Genomic DNA, 16,770 nt, shown 5'->3' with positions numbered 1-16,770 from the left:
TAGTAATTTATTGGTTTTAATTACCAAAATGTTGTTTAGTCAATAAACAGGGCTGTATAACAGTCAACAGATTTGAAGACTTTATTCAGTAAGCAAAAAGTATACACATTCCAGATCTTCCAATGGCAAAAGTTTACAAAACATACACATTTCTTTTACTTGATAAAACAGCCTCCAAAACGACCTTTTCAGTTTACAGTATATCACAACCCTCTTGTGGTAGAAAATAGAAATTAGGACCTACATTTCAAATCAAAATGTAAAGGCAGAAAAACGAACCAAAAGAAAAAGCAGAAAATGATACCCACTTTGTAATGCACATTCGATATGTATGTATGCATCGCTGAATATAGATATACGGTATATGATGTAAATGTTTTATTTCAATTTTCCCTTTAAAAGTTTGTTTCTTCCATGCATCCGGTTTCGATGCGAAGCCACTTGCGCCTGCAGGTTTTCGGCAAGTGTGTCTTGTTTGTTTGTGTGTGTTTATATGTGTGTGTGTTTGTGTGTGTGAGTGTGTCTTTGTGCGCTAGGCTGCAGACAAGCAGGCCTGTCTGATGCTCTGGGCCCAGGTGTTCAGCAACTCCGTCACAGAGTGCTTGTCTGGGAGCTGCAGCAGCTTGGAGGTCATGTTCTTGTGGACTGTCTGCAGGAACGAGTTTGCACCTGAACCAAAGAAAAAGAAGAAGAGGTGAAAAACATTTAAGGTTTTTTAGGATCACATACCAAGATTTACTAAAGGTCCTCCTAATGTGTCCCAAGGGTAGTGTTGGAAAGCGTTTAGGAGAGGTTGGGTTCCCCTCTGCATTACTTTAATGCACTTATTATGCACTTATTTCATTCTACTTGTCTATCCGATTCCAATAGAGGGATAATCAGTCCACGTCACTCTACGTCCCTCCCCGCTCTACGCACACACACTCGTTTGCAGAAGGAGACGAGAGTGACAAGAGCCGCAATCATGTCTTGTTGTGCGGTTGGTTGCACAAACCCTTTTAATAAGTCTGATTATCCCATTTATTCCAATTCTTGCTTGCCAAAATAATAAAACAATTCAAATACTTTAATAATTATGCTTTTTCTTACTGCATTGCATGCTTATTAAATGTATACTCTGTTTGAGTTAATCTCCCTCAAAAAGTAGTCCCCTTTAATTACGATCAGTCAAACATGTTTTTGACACCTCGAAGGGCATTATCCAGCTTATACCATGGTCACTTGCCAAAGAAAAGAAATTAAGATCATTCATTTATATTTTCATGCGTTTTAAAATCAAAATATAAAGTTTTCACATAAATAGGACGGACCCTTATTACGACTTGGCAACAGGAGGTATTATAGTACCCTGAGCTATGAGTCAGAGAGCTAACGTTATGGATTGTACATATTTATAATTCGAAATTTGTCCCAGCCTTTATACCACAGATACTCTAGGGTCTATCATATAACTGCTTTGTCTGATTACAGTTTAATTCATTTTTCAAAATTTACCAGCTCACGTTTTGAAGAATAATCACCGGCGCCAATCGTTTCAATGGGAATCGCGACAGTCTATATTTTCAACATAAAGTGTACATATTTATAATTCGAAATTCGTCCCAGCCTTTATACCACAGATACTCTAGGGTCTATAGCATATAACCGTGTTTTCTGATTACAGTTTAATGTAACAGTAAGCTGACAAAATCGCTAATTAACACCGCAACTGCAAATTAACCACACCATGGCAACCGCCCAAACTAATTTTCTTTTTGCCATCATTCTGCGCGCGCATCCGCCGTGTTGATAAACAAATAATCCCGCTATAGCTGCTCTTCACTGATTGTTAAAGAAAAGACTCTTCATATACTGCGCAGATTGTCTTGGTGCAGTGTATTTTATTTTTTTAAACAACTGAACATACATTTATTTGCCTATTGCCTTTGACCTCAAATGTGAAGTGCATCAAGAAGTGGTGCCCCTTCTGTCAGCTACTAAGTTGATGGTTGTTCTGCCGATTTTGGGTAATTCTCTACTCCTGCAGTTTGATGCATTTACACCCAACCAGGACCAAAGAGTCAGGCATATTTCTGTGCAGTGTGCTACTACTTTTGGAGACCAACCATTTTAGACGTAAAAAATAAATAAATGATAAAATTACTATTTTACATGGAAAGTGAATAGGGAAGAAACTAAAAACATTAACTCCAAACATGAACACCTGAGAGTTGTCAAATTAAATCTGCATATGTAGACCGGAAGTATGGATGTCTCCGAAAAGCCCCTAAGGTCAATAAATCACAAGTCCGCTTTAGAGAACCCCAGAGGCCTAACATTTGGTGTGCCCATCAAGGACCCTCCCTTATGTAATGTGGAAAGTTCGTATGATAGCTACCAAAATTTATATTTTAGCTATTTTTTTATTATGAGTCAATGGGGGAAAAAACACTGACTTCAGCTATTCCAATGGCAACTCAGGGTTGTCAAAGTTGGTACAATTTAGAAACCGCACTTCCCCAAAGAGCAAAGGAGCTCTTCAGTGACAGGGGGCGCCATAACTCACAATCAAACAAAAACGATCAGCCTCTTTGTTCAATCAATCGCCGACTTAAACCTTGCTACTAGTGATGCGCGGGTTACCCAATTACCCACGGGCACCCGCGGGCACCCGCGGGCCGGGTGGGTTGGGTAGCAGTTTTCTCTAAGTATCGCGGGTTCGGGTGGGGCGGGTCAAAAAAGTCAAAACCCGCAACCACGCATTTGTTAACAGTTCTTCAATAAATAATTGCGTAAAGCTGTCGTTGTTGTTGTTGTTTGATGTAGACCTGCCGTTGAAGTTTCACAATAATGCGAATTTAGCGCAAATCCTTCTCATTTAGTTACGTGTTAAATTAGGCATAAGCCTCAGCCCCAGGCTTTTTATTTTATTTGTTGTTATTATTATTTTTATTTTTTTGCGGGTCAAATTGGGAGGGTCGGGCGGGCCGCTTCAGAATTCCCCACGGGTCGGGCGGGGCGGTTTGGAAAATGTCTTGGGGCGGGTTGGGGCGGGTGTTAACAAAACGCCCTCTCGCGCATCACTACTTGCTACGCTCGCTCATTAGCCTTGGTGGCATTGAATGCCAGCGAGGCCTCAGAAAAATGAAACATGCAAATGCACATGCGGTGAGCCGGTGTCATGTTGATATATTATTCTGATGAAGCACTACAACTGTTGTCCTCATTGCATTGCATATGGCTCCTCACCGTACTGTTCTCCTTCGTCCGCCCAGTGGGGGCTTTGGTCCGGGTAGTCCGCTGGGACACTCAGCTGCAGCGGGGGGACACTGGGCAGATTCTTGTCATCTAAGAAGGTTGTGTGTGTGTGTGTGTGTGTGGCGGAGGGGGGGGGGGATTTTAGTCAAAGCAACAACTTGAATCAGACTGGACATCACCAATGTGTTTATCCCATGAAACAGGTGTGTATTTTGACCTAAAAAGGGACCTGTTTATAGCATTAAGTGGCCCTCATAATCTAGAAATACATGTCTAACCATGAATCCTCTCAAATGATTAAATTGTTCTTATTTCTGTTTGACATATCTAACACTTTTAATCCTACTATTACGATTAATAATAGTTTTTTTAGTTTTTACTATACATAGCCACTGGGCTCCACAGCAAGGTGTTGGGTCACAGAGCAGTGTCCGGCGTACCCAGTTTGCAGACGAGGTGCACTGCGCCGTTGTTGCTGCAGAAGGACGGGTCCAGGCTGATCAGGAACTTCATGTCCAGGCGTGCCACCTCGCCCTGCAGGATGTTGGGAATGGTCTGCCGCTCGTCCTCATCCGGCTTCCTCTTACGGCCTGTGATGCTGGGGCCCCTTCAGAGCAGAGGTCAGGGGTCGTTACTTTGGATTCAGGACCCCTATTCTACTGGGAGTGTTTCTAATGTGTCCCCTCTAGTACATGATATGAGGGAAACATGCAATATTGCAATGCATATTTGACTTACGATAAATAAACAAGACTTTTAGTGTGCACAGTTCCAATGTGTTATTGTATCGTAATATTAATATTATCGACCAATTTGACAAATGAACACTTAGAAAAAACACCTCTCCAATACTTTGAATATTGAGGAGGAGGCCAACATATTTTCTGAAATAGGCAGCTTTAAAAAGGTTTAATGCTAACTTTTATGCAAGTTGTAAAGTGTATTTATGTCTTATAAAAAGAGGTATCCAAAATTAGCAGATTCAATCAACTAACAAAGTAGCACTCAACATTTGCTGGTAGATTGGCAAAGTAGTTCTGATTGATTAACCCCCCAAAAAATAATGAATTATAGAAATAAAATAATTGTAATTTAACTTCCATAATAAACAATTTAAGTCCTCCAAACAATGTAATTCAGCATATTTTCGATCAACACCTGCCTCCGAAATGGTACAATCCACTTACTGCAGAGGCGAGACCCCTTAACACTAAAGGCGCAATGGTAAATCCTGGCACTCCGTGGGGAAATGAAGGAGTGTGTTTGTAATCGCTAACGGTAGACTGTGGCTACTATTCTAGTTTAACGCAACGATGTGTGTGAATGTCGTTCTTGACAGCGGTTGATTTTGATGACCCTGTCTGAGAGAGGGTTTGGCTTCCCTGACACCTATGGTATAACGCTACAGTGTGTGTCGATGTGTGGAGCAAAGTCAAAGCAGTGGATTATTTCGATTTCCAGAGGAGGGTTAAGCTTCTAAGTATAACGACACGGTGTGTTGCGCATTACATACACATCGCTCATATAACGCTTATACACAACGCTTATACACAACGCACTTAACGACTATCAAATGGCTGCAGTGGATCGTCATAAACCCTCCTTCCCATGAACACTCAGCCCAAAGCGCACTCCTTTAAATCTCAATGTTTGAAATACCAGCTGAAACAGCAGGTCCTTTCTTTCTTATTTTCTCAATATTTTCTTGAGTGCAGAAATTCCTGCATACAACTGAATTCTAAACTCACTGAATTTTGATTTGATTGTATGCTGCGTATTTGGGGATGCCTCAACACAAGCATTTCACCTCCTCTGATGCCTTCCCCTGCTGTGATTGTGCATGCAACCAGGAACGCAGGAGACTCTGCCACCTACGTGATGGGAGGGCCGTAGATGGCGGCCATGGCGGGGGAGAAGGTGCGGTAGAGGGAGTGGTTGAAGACGGGCGAGCGGATGTTGGTCATGACGGCGTCCAGCAGGGGCTGGCACAGGTACTGCTGCTTGGTGGCCACGGGCGGAGGGGGCGGGGTCGGCTGCACGCACACGCACACGCACACACACACACACAAACACACACGAAAGGAGCGCTCAATATGCCGGGCCTCAGGCAAGCATTGCCGCCGTTTTATGAAGCCAACCCAGAAGGGACTAACATGTAGTTCCTCTAACGGTCCATAGGTGGCTGGGAAAATAGTGATTGAATTCTTGTTATACAAAGCAAATAAAAAAATAAAAAAATTGGCTCGGGACTTTGACGCTAGGTAATATATTATTTATAATTAGTGACTTAATTGTCTCTTCTTAATTAAGTCACTAATGGAGGGCTGTTGACATGTTTGTCAATGCAGTCCAAAATTATAATTGTCCAATAACTTCTGGCAGGATATTCCAGTGGCTTTCACAAGAGGAATAGGTGAAAGGCTCACCACTGCCATGTCGTTCTTTAGTTTCTCCAGGGCTATCTCACACTTCTGTAATGTCTTCAGTGGACACCTACAAGCCAAGAGCAAGTGCAAAACAATGAGGCAAATTTTTTCGCTTATTCAAGAAGTCCCCCCCCCCCCCCCTTCCAACTGGAATAACAGTATTGATTTATTGATTTGCAGTCAATACTCTATCTTATTGGACATGACGTCTTGTATACCTCGTGTTGGGGTCAGTGAGGATGTTCAGCAAACTCTTCATCTTGCTCAGATCCTTCTTCCTGTCTGTCAACAGCAAGGAAACCAACAAGAAAACCACCCACATCAGTAGAGATGTGGGCAACTCGTAAGATCTGCTCACTAGCAAGTAGGCATGTGCCTTGCAGCGACCCAGGTAAATAAAATAAAAGTAAAACATTATTGGAAATGTACATCAATCCTAAAAGTCTGATAGAACACTACATTTCAGAATATATAACGCCTTTAATTCAGGTTCAAAAAAGTAATAGTAAGAAAATATATACCTTCGTTTTTGTCAATTTTATTGATCATCCTGCGCAGGGGTTCGATGTACTTGGACAGCTGTTTGAGTTTCTCCATGTACTGCTGGTCCTCCAGAGATGTGGCCCCTGCCGGACTCATTATTGGGACCGAATTGGGATTACCTTCAGAGACGAGTACTGCGTTAAAATGAATGCCCCTGTAGTCGCGTGTTAGCATCAGCAGCTACTCTACAACCATATGTGGTACAAAACCACTGGGTTGCATGCATGTATACATATGGAGCAATGTCAAGGCAGTCATTAAGGTTTCTGGTGGTTTGGCTCTACTTTGGTGTCGTAATTCAACTCATAATGGTGACTCTTTGGCTTTTGTTTTGTCTTAGCCAGTATACAGCACGATGGCCATTGCCTTCTATAATTCTGAATAATGTTGCACCAGAGATGTGTGTAAATACAGTATACAAGATGTTTTTTTAGTTTGAGCGTGTGTGTGCGTGTGTGCGTGTGTGTGTGTATTACCTGGTGTGTTGAGGGGACCAGGGGAGGGTACCCCATAGTTCTGGGGGGTTCTTTCTGTGGCTGGACTGTGGGAGGGCTGGGGGGAGGGGCTTGGCTGAAAACCTCCAGGTGAAGGAGTGGGGCCCGAACTGCAGGGAAGGAAGTGACATACATTGAATCATTAATCCTCAGAAAACATGCTTGTTACATACAGCTGCCATGTAACTGACAAGCACAACATGACTGCAATGTGCCACATAGGTCACCTCAAAATACCCATCTCTTCTTCACATGAAGTGACTATGCTGTTTTTCAAAGTTTTTTATATAGTTTATTTTCCATTCGTTTTATTTAACCTGATTCTCATCTCAACTTCATTTTCAAACCGCTTTTCCAGGTTCGGGTCACGGGGGCAGCAGCTCCAGCAGGGGGCCCCAGACTTGATCAGCTCTGACGGGGGAATCCCGAGGCGTTCCCAGGTAGGGATGGGGATTGAAACCTGGTTCTATCAAGGGCCCGGTTTTTTTCAAAACCCGAAAATCATTAACGTTTGGGCTTATCGATACCACCATCGAGTCCCGTCGTTCATTTATTTATTTTTTTGTCCCGTAGGTCCTGTAACGTAATGTTGTGTCCCTCGAGTCACGTCACAGCATTTAAATCAAATCAATCCAATCACTGCAGCGTGTCCACCAATGTTTTTGAATGGAATTGGCTGAACGGGAGAAAAGGGTGAAAATAATTTATTGTAAAGGGGGGAACACAACCTCAATGGCCAAGCACATTTCAAAATGTGAGTGCGAGAGAGGGGGAGAGAGAGAGAGGGGGAGGGAGAGAGAGAGAGAGAGAGAGAGAGAGAGAGAGAGAGAGAGAGAGAGAGAGAGAGAGAGAGAGAGAGAGAGAGAGAGGGGGGGGGAGGGGGGAGGGAGGGAGGGAGAGAGAGAGAGAGAGAGAGAGAGAGAGAGAGAGAGAGAGAGAGAGAGAGAGAGAGAGAGAGAGAGAGAGGACGAGAGAGAGAGAGAGAGGACGAGAGAGAGAGAGAGAGAGAGAGAGAGAGAGAGAGAGGGGGGGAGGGGGAGGGAGGGAGGGAGAGAGAGAGAGAGAGAGAGAGAGAGAGAGAGAGAGAGAGAGAGAGAGAGAGAGAGTCTTTCTTCTGGTCTAGCCTCAGGACCAACACATGTCAAAGTCATTAGGTCACAAACCTTAGCTCAGGTGGTAGAGCAGGTTGACTTGTAGATGGAAGGATGCTAGCTCAATCCCTGGTCCATGAGAAAAACACCTTACCCTAACTTCCAGCCGGAAGAGCTGGAGGCCGCCTTGTGTGGCCGACACCGCTGTCGGTGTGTTAATGTTGTAAGTCGCTCTGGATAAAAGCGTCTGCTAAATGCCCTAAAATGTAAAGCAAACAAATGATTTACCAATGCTGCAGTAATTGACAATGCCCTTCATGAACTTTTGAAAACATGGAGCACACCAAAAGCTGCAACAACTTTGGCTAGTTTCAATGCAATAGTAAAACATTGAAACATTAATTAAATCATCGGGATTCTGGAGTTACAGTAAATCTTGATTCATGCTGAGGCAGTATCCCCCCCCTTGGCCCACCTACCATTTAACAGTCCCACAGGATAAGAGGTTCCTCTGTACATGGATATTAACATGTTTATGTGTATATGAATGCAAATGAAAACAAATTATTCATTTGTGATGATTCACAAATTTGAATGTGCTCCGTATCATTTATAGAGTTCTGAAGCCTGATATGGGCAAGAAAGCCAAGTGCAAAACCCAGATCAAAAAGAAGATATTGAACCCAGAATACAATGAGGTTAGTTGCTAAACGACAGCATTATAGATATGGAAAAAACGTTGTAAAAACCTGTCTCTAAGAACTGTTCATCTACTTTGTGCCTGATTGAACCTCAGGAATTCAGCTATGATATCAAACACAGTGACCTGGCCAAGAAACAATTAGACATCTCTGTGTGGGACTACGACATTGGCAAATCCAACGACTACATTGGTAAGTTATTACTTCATACTGAATATAGAATGGATCTACCTCCTGCATACAATATCCTCTGTGGCCGCTCCACAGTGTCACTGATTGGTCCGTCTCTAATTGGTCCTTCTCTGATTGGTCTGTGTCTGTGATAGGTGGATGCCAGCTGGGCATCACTGCCAAGGGAGAGAGGCTGAAGCACTGGTACGAGTGCCTGAAGAACAAGGACAAGAAGATAGAGCGCTGGCACACCTTGTACAACGAGAACCACGTCAACAGTGATTAACCAGTCACCGAACATCGGGAACATGCATGAGTCATCTAACCATCTCCCCCGTTTCCCCTCGAAACACTTGGGAATCTGTCGCATTTAGCCTTTCTTTCCTCCTCTCTTTTTGTGCTCTCAACCAGCCCCTGGCACTCCCCCCCCCGCCCCCCACGTTTAAGAAGTTATTTCCCATCTTTATCTTCACTGTATCCCCTTCCTGTGCTCAGACTGCGAGTCTGCCCGTGGAACGTTTACGATCATTATTGCAATCGAATAAGTATAGACTCGAGAGTGTGTCACTTTAGCATAAAGCTGCACAAAAACACTCATCCCTGTCCGACATGTTATATAGTATACAGGAGTGCTCACGTCCTAAGCTCCAGAGGATATTGTTTTTATTTTATTGCACTGGCATGAAACAATTAATGTAATATGTTATGGCATCTGAAGTCACAACCGTCCTTGTATGTTATGTTACGATGGGCCGGCCGTCACGTTTTCATTTCCGGCGCCACGTTGGAAGCTAACACTTGAGCATGCTAACCCCACAGGCATAAGATAAACGTGGCCGTGCTGCTGTGATATATAAACGGTTCCGGTGTCATGGATTTGTGTCCTTAAGGAAAAAATGTTTACATATAAATAAGTAGCTCAGGTTAGGAGATATCTAAGTGGAAGTTAAGAAGAGGTTTGGAAATAGTTTGCATCTCATTTATTTCCTCCATAGACATAGACCATTATTTGGTGTTTATGAGAAACATAAGTTCCTCTTTATTTGAGACCTTAAATGAATAGCACATCGAGATAAGTATATATATACATCTATATGTCTTGACTTATTTGTGTTAGAGTTTGATCTGAGAAGAACAAAAACTATGATTTTCTATTAATTTTGGGCTTATTTGACTAAGACCTGTCTCCACTGCTAGATGTAATTATCTAAAGCACGTGCCTCACATGGAGAGCTCAGTGTTTTTCTACCACGGCTTTTATACTGAATGCACACACGCTGAACAGCTACTATGAGGGCTCTATGTGTAAGCCCACATGGAAGGGTTGTGACATGGTACCTATGTGGAGTGTGGCATGCATGCACTTTCAGAGTGTGCCTGACGCATCGATGACCTGCTCTTACCTTAACACACCACAAACCCCCCCCCCCCGCCCTCCGCCCCCCCCCCCCCCCACACACACACACACACACACACACACACACACACACACACACACAATCACACCCTTTCTATTGGCTAAGACCTCAACCAATCAAGGCTTTAATGGGTGTCTGATCAACAATCACAGAGATCCAAGAAAAGCACACCTGACTAAATGGAGTGACCTCAATTTATACCCAGCGGTTTCTATTGTAAACCATAGAACTACACTCAAACTAAAGAAAAAAATGATTAAGAGAAAAAAAACTATGCATGAAATGTCTTGTGGTGCAAGATATATACAGTAATCATTCATTTAAGTCAAATGATTTTAATGTAATTCAATGTTTACTCTTCTACTCCCCCCCTCCCCCATAACATTCCTCTGAATATTTTATACACAGAAGCCCACCAAAATGTAAATGCATATTGTAAATGCACATTTCGCTGCATGACTATCAGGATGCGCATTATTGTTGATGAGAGAGGCTTTTGAATAATGGCGTAGTAGAGGACTGTGGTGTTATTGAGTGCAAGTTACCACGTGACACGTCTAGTAGCATCATCACCACAAGTGATGAAAGAGGACATCAGTGGAGAAAAGAAAAGCCTCTTTCAATAGTCCACCTGAGGAAGGATCTGATTCTTTCTTCTCTGCATCACATGTGATAGTATCTCTCTCCCATGCGCCAACACGAGGGCTTCTTCTTGTCTCCATTAACGACAGAAAATGTAACAAGTAGAATCGTGCAGTGAAACGTGATGTTGAAGTAATGCTACGGTAGGATCACCGAAATAAGTGGTCAACAACACTAACCGAGCGCACTCTCACACTGTCTCTTTTTCTGCAGGCTTTTCTCTGAGCTACAACTTAACTTTTCCTGTCTTCTATTTTGTGTCGATTGATTCTGCCAAACCCATAGGAATGTAAGCCGACTCGTGTGTGCGTCGTTATTCTTTGTACATAGGTAGTGCATGCACTGATAATATGTTTAAAAAAAAAAAACGACTTTGCATGTAAATGTGCCGCCTTGGCCATTGGGTTTCTTTTGCTTTGAATATAGTTTGTTTATTTACTTTCTTTTCTGTTTTTGAGCAAAGGATATTTTGTTTGGATTGATTGTTTGCCCCGTTTTGGTTTCGTATTAGTTTTGTTTCATTGTGTTTGATTCTTGTCTGTTTTACTTTACAGAGGTCTGTGGTGGTGGCGGTGTCCCTTTTCTTCCTGTGTGCTGTGCTTCCCTGGGATTTGTGTTTGTGTGTGATTATCATTTACCCGGGTGATTTATATTATTTGGACCCTTCCCTTCGCTAGTCCCCCCATTCACATCAGCCTCCGTCATAACAGTTTATTGTGTGATTAGTCCATTGGATTAATTAAATAAAATATATATTGTTAAAACCGTGAACCACGTCTCCTGCCATTAGAGTCAACTTACTTGCGTGTCCTAAATTAAATCTTTGGGTGAAAGTCCCAAGGTGGCGTTGTCTGCAACCTCCTGAACACGGGCTGTGCTTGGTGTGGTCCCTAACGTGACCTCGCCCCACGCCCGCTTCTCCCCTCGCCCTGCCACATAAAGATTTTGCAGAGTTTACACGGATTAATAAAAGTTGTGGGGGAAAAATGCTACAATTCTGTTCTGTGACATATGCTTATATTTGTGGTTTACATATGAAAAACGGGTAGGCCTCCTATAGAATAGGCACTGTAGAGTTTAATCTATGATAACACAATGAAAATTAAATTAAATATATGAATACAATGACTGATGATTATCTTCAGTCGTTATAAAGATGCATCACACATAACCATTGTTCTTTAGACATTAGGCATATTACTTAAAAAAGTGTATGTGTAAGCTTAAAGTGTTTCTAGGTCCCCTAAACGTTGTTATTATTAATTAGCTACTGTCATGCCCCATCAAATAGACCTACACTTATTCCAACAGTGCACTGATAATAACAACAACGGTTAAACGAACGGTGTTTTGAGGAGATAATGCGTGCGCAATCAAAGTACTATAATGACCATAATGTAGGCAGTGCGCATCCGCGTGCGTGGCAGGTGCGAACCCCCGCGACAACGCTTTGGTAAACACAGTATCACGTCACCGACGCTCGCTTCCTCCTCCATCAATTCAAGAGGACTGAGCCCAGCAGCAACACCCTACTGCACATCACAGGTGGGGGGCCTGCCCTGCAAGACTCGAAGCGTCGAGTTATAACCACTCTGAATCGTTGCTTCCTGGGGATAGTCGTCAATTGACCATTTTATTTTAACTTTCAAGTTTAAGTTGCACTGGCACACTAACAGACCTACATAGAAATGATCCACAAAATCCTATTCTCAGTCGTCCTCATCTTATCGTTACTTGCTCAAGCTACTGCGGCAGACGGGACGACTTCTGGACACTTTTGTCCAACCCTAAGTTCCGCTGCAGGGAAGGGGCACGACGCGCGCCTCACTTTTCTCCAAAGGGCGCCACTGGGCCACCTCGTGTTATATCTCTCCGTGTGGACCGAGCATAACCAACTGGTCAGATGCTCTGTGAACTCCAACCCTTCCATCACTGAAGAATACCTCTCTCTCTGCAACGAAAAACCAGACGCGCAGGCAGACGCAGCAGTCCGTCGTCTCAACATAAGCGCGCTGCTGCTGTCTCCGAATCCCTGCACACCGGATGTTGCCAGAGAGCCTGTGTCTGTCGTTCTGAAAACAGATCGTGCCGATGGATGGGATCCAGCCTCCAGAACATCCGAGGTGATTTCGAGGAGAAAACGCTCGTGGTTATTCCCAGGGACTCTGTGGTGTGGTGTTGGAAGCAGCGCCATGGAGTACAGTCAGTTAGGTAAGTACAATCATTTATGAAGTCAACAACAGAGAGTCAAGTAGTACATAATAGTGATGTTATAGAAGTAATACAGATAGTGACAACAGTGCCTGTTCGAAAAATTGCGATGGTTGATGTCACAACAACTATATAGTTTGTTTCAAAATAGTATACTTTGACCCATTATTACTATTACTATGATGACTATATGTCCTATTACCATATATTTATAGGGCTATACAGACATTTGGAATCCATAGTAACTCATTCATTGAGGTTATTCATGTTTCCCACTCCAGGAATGTTTGAGAGTGCGGACAAATGCTGCCGTGAGCACGACCACTGTGTGCATATCATCCGCTCCTTTACCGTGAACTATGGGATGTTCAACACCAACCTTTTTACCGTTTCACATTGTGACTGCGACCAAAGGTATGTCTGTGTTGAGCTTTTATGAGCGTCTATTCGCTAGTATGCGCCCTAGAGAATCCTTTGATAGCAACCAAAGCTCACTTCAGCTCCCCTTCTATAGCTTCGCTAATTTGAATAAAGTGCAGTTTCACCAAGCATGAGTATCACGATATTTGTATCTCACTCGATGATTTATCCCAGTTCCTAAGACACCCATGCAGCAATAAAAAACAAAACGTGCAGTTAATAAAATAAAATATAGGCCTATATATTACAGTTGATGATTAATGTTAATTCATTAAACCGTATTATCCTCATTCTGAATCTACACAAATTATATATCTTTTTTCCGGCATTAAAGTTGAAACTCATCCAAGTCCTTTCAAAGCTGAAGGGCAGTCTAGCTTTCTTTTCATGTTTCTTTTCATTTCATGTCAAGAGAAAATATGAAGGATGTCATTTTGCAGTTTGCTATGGGTTGGAAAATATCAAGTGTATTTGAAGAGCCACTTAAGCCTATATATATTCAAAGGCTGTACAGAACCTCTTTCTTGGCACAGATTATTAAACGTTCAAAGAACATTTTGAAAGTGCATTTTTGGGTTACTAACAGACACATGCTCTATGAATCACAATAGTGATACTTAACTGTCTTGACACAAGAAGTATGTATTAAATAAAACATCCCGATACCTTTGGTCTGCATGGTATTTCTGTTCAGAGCACGATAGAGTATTACTGGAGTTTTCCACTCCGAGCTAAACGGTTTCATCTCCATGTCCTCTGCCATCTTGGTAGGCATAAGTAGGCAGAACCCCCCATGTACTCCTTAATGACCTGCATCTGATTTCACACTAGGTTGACTTGGATGAAGCCATCTGCGCATTGATCAATGCTAAATGGTTAATAACAATTTCCTGTAATGTTATTTGCATAACCTCTTGTGTAACTTCAGTCCTTCTTTGCCCACTGCAAGGTTCAGACAGTGTCTCCTCGGTGTGAACGACACCATATCTGACATGGTGGGCTACAGCTTCTTCAACATCTTGAGGGTGCCCTGCTTCAACCTCGTCCGACAGAAACACTGCACGGAAAAGTCCTGGTGGGGAAGGTAAGGAACATATATGTTAATTTATTTGTATGTCGCTTTTCTACTTCCTTATTAGTTATTTTTTTGTGTTGCATTTTTGTATGATTGTTTTGTTCTATTATATGCCAATGCAATATTTTATGACACTTTCTTTACAATCGGAAAATGCAATTCTATCAAATGTATGTAATGTAATTTTCTATATGGTGCACTGGGATTGCATTGCAGTTCATGTCAAAACGCTGATTGTGATTTTCGTTTGAAAACAGTGCAACGACAGAGATCTAATTTCTGTGTGAAGTGTTAAAAATGGTCTTGTATTAACATGCCTGGAGGTGCCAGCCTATGCAGGCTACACATGGCGTACATTCCTTTGAGTCCTTAAAATGTCCTAACTTTGTTTGAAGAAAGAAAATTTGTATTGCACGTACAAAACCCTTAATCATGCTCTTACAAGACTATGTTTTTAGATTATTTATTTTTTATCAGAAATGTAATCCAATCTTGACTCCTGTCCCAACACATGCAATAGGCAAGCTATAAAAACAGTTCAGAACAAAACAAACAATAACCAGACATCCATATTTAATCTTAATAGGTGCAAGGTTTCCAAAGAGGCCCCCTATGCTGTCTTCCAAAAGTCTTTGAGTTACAACACATCAGTCGTCACAAGCAAACCTGCTGCTGTCCCCAGCAAAGGTGTCCCCGCCGCTTGCATAGAGGGCTGTTTCCGACGAACCCAAAGAGGAGACCCAAGGTCAAACCCACAGACACGTCTGCTCCGACAGCTGCTCGGTGTAGGCCTAGAGAGCCACCGAGAGGGGATACTTTCCAACCCAGGAGGAGGGAGGGGAAAGCCTGCCGCAAAAGCAGGAAACAACATGTGACAGTATCCGTCCCAAAGCAGCAGACCCCATCCAGGGGCGGATCTAGAAAAATATTCATGGGGTGGCAAGAGGGGGACAGGAGATGTTGAGGGGTGGCACGCTCTGGCAGAAGTATATACAGTATGCCGATTTAATTAAAGCCATATCAATCAATATTTACTTGGAAAGCCCCCACATTTAGATATTTTGACTCAATAACATTATATTTAATTTATTGTGGGATGAGTAAAGCCTTACATTTAAACATAAAAGGTTTCAGACAAAATTTAATAAATTATTACTGAATAATTACAAAATCAACCTGCCTTACAACAAACACCTGCACTATTACAACCGCAGGGGCATGGGGCTAAAAATATATGCAAAGAGAGCTGCAATATGTACTTTAGTTAACAATAAGTTGGTATTGGTCCATGAGATATTCCTATCAGATGTCAATCATCAGTCCAACTTGAGTGCAAATATCACTTTATTCACCGATTCCAATAATTTACATACAATGCCACCCTCAAAGTGCGGTGACATAGAATAACTCCCAAAGTAGAGTGTATTACCTGCATGCTTGGAAGAGCCAAATGGGGATTCAGGGGAAGTGCTATCAAAGATTTCCCTCTTTCTTTTTTTATATCTTTAATTTCTAGCATTTAAGACCTTTTGGGTTGACCTTATTATTATTTTTGCTCTTGATGTGAAGCTTGTTTTATTATTAATTATTGATGACTTATATTGGTTTATAAAAGTTCAGACAGGTGTGCTACCAAGTAGATTAGAGATGGCCATTTGTAAATAATTTACAGAAGATGACTTGCATTTTGTTGTCCAAGTACCTGTTACTTGGTTCAATGACAATAAAGTTTGATATAATCAAATGAAATGACTGTTGATACAAAAGGAGGCACATGAAGTTAACGGTCAGGAAAACCAGCTGAGTGTAGAAGGGTTTGTGTTTGTTAGCGCGTCTTTAGCGCGGATTGCAATTCTTATTGCAGCCTGCAGGGTTATGCGAGAAACATACGGAGGGACGCGGTCGTTGAGCTCCCACATTGCATGACACGTTAAATTCAACTAGAATCGCCACGATCAATTTGATATCAACAGAACAAAAATAGTCGGAAAGCCTACAGAAACTATAGATAGTTAATGTGACAATCACATTATTAAAAATAAACTTGGAGCAATGATTTACTGAGGAACTATTTTTTTGGGAGAATGCTTTTGCAGGGAGTTCGCCGCCCCACCTGCCCATACGGCACGCGCATTCTATGCAGCTATAAGGCATTCCAATCTTAACTTAAGTCTTTAACTATGATGTTTCTGTAATACACAGCCCTGCTCTTTTCTAATTATTATAATTTCTTCATAGATAGACGGTTGATCAGTATTACCTCAAGAATGTAGTCTCTCTGCCGCGCCGCTTGCTTTGTTCGTTTGGAGGACTCTCGCGCATTCCTTGTATTCAAAATCAG

At 42.2% G+C, this 16,770-nt stretch overlaps 1 protein-coding gene across 1 annotated transcript; it reads right to left on the bottom strand.

The window, feature by feature from the left end:
- Positions 1-56: 56 nt before the first annotated feature.
- Positions 57-6,941, bottom strand: LOC130401918 (mediator of RNA polymerase II transcription subunit 15-like). Its single transcript, XM_056605951.1, has 9 exons — positions 6,928-6,941; positions 6,683-6,810; positions 6,185-6,325; positions 5,882-5,945; positions 5,664-5,730; positions 5,113-5,270; positions 3,678-3,844; positions 3,229-3,327; positions 57-669 (listed from the first exon to the last, which is right to left on the bottom strand). The coding sequence occupies exons 1-9, from the start codon at positions 6,939-6,941 to the stop codon at positions 533-535; spliced, it is 975 nt and encodes a 324-aa protein (XP_056461926.1). The 3' UTR covers positions 57-532.
- Positions 6,942-16,770: the final 9,829 nt, after the last annotated feature.

Source organism: Gadus chalcogrammus, chromosome 2 (genome assembly GCF_026213295.1).
Source record: "Gadus chalcogrammus isolate NIFS_2021 chromosome 2, NIFS_Gcha_1.0, whole genome shotgun sequence".
Taxonomy (NCBI): domain Eukaryota; kingdom Metazoa; phylum Chordata; class Actinopteri; order Gadiformes; family Gadidae; genus Gadus; species Gadus chalcogrammus.
This window is presented reverse-complemented; position numbering and strand designations above follow the sequence as displayed.

Coding starts and splice junctions, on each gene's coding strand:
- LOC130401918 (XM_056605951.1), bottom strand. Junction 5,271..5,663: donor TAAAGAACGACATGGCAGTG/GTGAGCCTTTCA, acceptor GTGTGCGTGCAG/CCGACCCCGCCCCCTCCGCC. Junction 670..3,228: donor GGACGAAGGAGAACAGTACG/GTGAGGAGCCAT, acceptor TCTTTGGTTCAG/GTGCAAACTCGTTCCTGCAG.